Below are 2,871 nucleotides of genomic sequence, written 5' to 3'. Positions count from 1 at the left end.
AGCCCGCCAGGCGCACGGTCTTCCCGGGGTGACCGTTGATCCTAGGAGCGACGGCAGGTTGAGCCCAGCACCCTGCCCCCAACGGGGGGCGGGGGGTAGTGGGGCAGGACAGAGGGGGTGTGGGTGACGAGGGGGATAGTGGAGAGGAAGAGAAGGCAGCCGATCCATGATTCTCTCTCATCAATGATGTTTCTCTCTCTCTCTCCCTCTCCCTTCCTCTCTCTAAGATAAATGAAAACATCCTATATAATAAAAGGCTAATATATATGCAAATTGTCCCCACGGGCGGGAGTTCGACCGACCAGGAGTTAGACGTGCGCTGACCACCAGGGGGCAGCGCGGAACATGGCAGGTGGCAACGATGCCGCGCTGGCAGCAGGCTGGGACCGCGGCGGGAGCTGGAGCAGGTGAGCGGGTGGCGCCAGGACAAGGCAGGTGCGAAGGGAGGCCCCGGCCAGCAGCCACTAGGGACCCTACCTGTGCATGAATTTCATGCACTGGGCCCCTAGTGTGTATACATACACATATACATACATATACATACATATACACACATATATACACGTACACGTACACATACATATACATATAGAACACACACACACACACACACACACACACATACACACACACACACATACACATACATATACACATACACATACACACACATACACATACATACACATACACACACACATACACAGCGGGTGGCGCCAGGACAAGGCAGGTGCGAAGGGAGGCCCCGGCCAGCAGCCACTAGGGACCCTACCTGTGCATGAATTTCATGCACTGGGCCCCTAGTGTGTATACATACACATATACATACATATACATACATATACACACATATATACACGTACACGTACACATACATATACATATACACATACACATACATACATATACATATACATATACATATACATATACATATACATATACATATGAGAGCAGGCATTCCCAAGGCTAAGTGAGGGGAGGAGAAGGGAGGCGCTCACCTGCCCAGGATGAAGGCGATGTAGACGAGCGAGGAGAAGTGTGCAAAGAACTGCAGCGTGAAGAACTTCACCGTGAACTTGCTCTCTCGCTCCGAGAAGGTCCTGGACTTCTCTGGGAGAACACACGGCTCCCTCACCCGTCCCTCCACGGCGGCCCCACGCCTCCGCCCCTGCTCAGACCCTCAGGGCCTCCTGCCACCCTCAGCTCTCCCAGTGCCACTCCCGCCCCTGGGGAGAGGCAGCGAGCTGGCGGGGTCGCCCCCACCCCCACCAGGTCTGCCTCGTCCGCCTCCAGCAGCCGGGGAGGGCGGCTCTCACCGTAGTCACAGAGCTTCAGGGCCACATACTTGTTGACCTGTGGGCGACACAGAGGGCTCCCTATGGGGGGCTCGCTATGGGGGGCTCGCTATGGAGGGCTCCCTATGGAGGGCTCCCTGGGGGGCTCTCCCTATGGGGGGCTCGCTATGGGGGGCTCGCTATGGAGGGCTCCCTATGGGGGGCTCCCTATGGGGGGCTCGCTATGGGGGGCTCGCTATGGAGGGCTCCCTATGGGGGGCTCCCTATGGGGGGCTCGCTATGGGGGGCTCGCTATGGAGGGCTCCCTATGGGGGGCTCCCTATGGGGGGCTCGCTATGGGGGGCTCGCTATGGAGGGCTCCCTATGGGGGGCTCCCTATGGGGGGCTCGCTATGGGGGGCTCGCTATGGAGGGCTCCCTATGGGGGGCTCCCTATGGGGGGCTCGCTATGGGGGGCTCGCTATGGAGGGCTCCCTATGGGGGGCTCCCTATGGGGGGCTCGCTATGGGGGGCTCGCTATGGAGGGCTCCCTATGGGGGGCTCCCTATGGGGGGCTCGCTATGGGGGGCTCGCTATGGAGGGCTCCCTATGGGGGGCTCCCTATGGGGGGCTCGCTATGGGGGGCTCGCAGGGCCCCCGCCACCACCACGGCCGTGGTCACCTGGTCCTCCAGGAAGGGCAGGGCCGAGCTGCTGAAGACGGCGGCGGCCGCGACGCGGTAGACCACCAGGACGTGAGCCATGCCGATCATGAGGCAGATCTGCGGGGGCCGGGGGCTCAGAGGGGTGGCCGCCTGGTCCCCTGCCCCCCCCCCCCAGCTCCCGGCAGTACCATGAGCAGGGACAGGATGAGGATGATGGTGCTCCGCAGGTAGGAGTGCTGGTGCAGCTGCAGCTTGTAGTCCGGGCAGTTAATGAGCTCCAGCGCCACTTCCTCCTGGGGCACCAGACACGCCTCAGACACGGGGCACACACCTCAGACACAGGGCACACGCCTCAGACACGGGGCACACACCTCAGGCACGGGGCACAGCACACACCTCAGACACAGGGCACACGCCTCAGACACGGGGCACACACCTCAGACACAGGGCACACGCCTCAGACACGGGGCACACACCTCAGACACAGGGCACACGCCTCAGACACGGGGCACACGCCTCAGACACGGGGCACACGCCTCAGACACGGGGCACACGCCTCAGACACGGGGCACATGCCTCAGACACGGGGCACATGCCTCAGGCATGGGAACCGCCTCCTACATGGGACATGCCTCACACATGGAACACAGGCCTCAGACACAGACACGCGCCTCCAATACAGGATACAGGCCTCAGACACGGGGCACACGCCTCAGGCATGGGAACCACCTCCGAGGCGAGAACACGCACACAGACCAGGGGTGGCCACAGGCTGCTGGGAGGGAGCCCTGCTGGCCCCGCTCACCTGGTCCTCGTCCCACCCGTACAGGTCCCAGTCCAGCACGACGCGGGCCCGCTGCCGCTTCCAGAACTCCAGGAACACGGTGGCTGCGCGGAGGAGGGGGTCACAGGCGGGGCTGGGGGTGGCCCC

At 62.1% G+C, this 2,871-nt stretch overlaps 1 protein-coding gene across 1 annotated transcript in view; it reads right to left on the bottom strand.

Moving 5' to 3' along the window:
• ANO9 (anoctamin 9) overlaps positions 1 to 2,871 on the bottom strand; it is a 35,753-nt gene that overhangs the window by 4,044 nt on the left and 28,838 nt on the right. The window contains exons 10-15 of the mRNA XM_014534008.1: positions 2,746 to 2,857; positions 2,129 to 2,233; positions 1,913 to 2,057; positions 1,320 to 1,379; positions 1,002 to 1,113; positions 8 to 41 (exon numbers count right to left, since the gene is read on the bottom strand). Of these exons, the coding sequence (XP_014389494.1) occupies positions 8 to 41; positions 1,002 to 1,113; positions 1,320 to 1,379; positions 1,913 to 2,057; positions 2,129 to 2,233; positions 2,746 to 2,857 (568 nt within the window). The remainder of the gene's footprint in view (positions 1 to 7; positions 42 to 1,001; positions 1,114 to 1,319; positions 1,380 to 1,912; positions 2,058 to 2,128; positions 2,234 to 2,745; positions 2,858 to 2,871) is intronic.

This window comes from Myotis brandtii, unplaced genomic scaffold (genome assembly GCF_000412655.1).
Source record: "Myotis brandtii unplaced genomic scaffold, ASM41265v1 scaffold1236, whole genome shotgun sequence".
NCBI classification, from domain to species: domain Eukaryota; kingdom Metazoa; phylum Chordata; class Mammalia; order Chiroptera; family Vespertilionidae; genus Myotis; species Myotis brandtii.
Note: the sequence above shows the minus strand (reverse complement) of the source record. Positions and strands in the feature narration are given on the sequence as shown.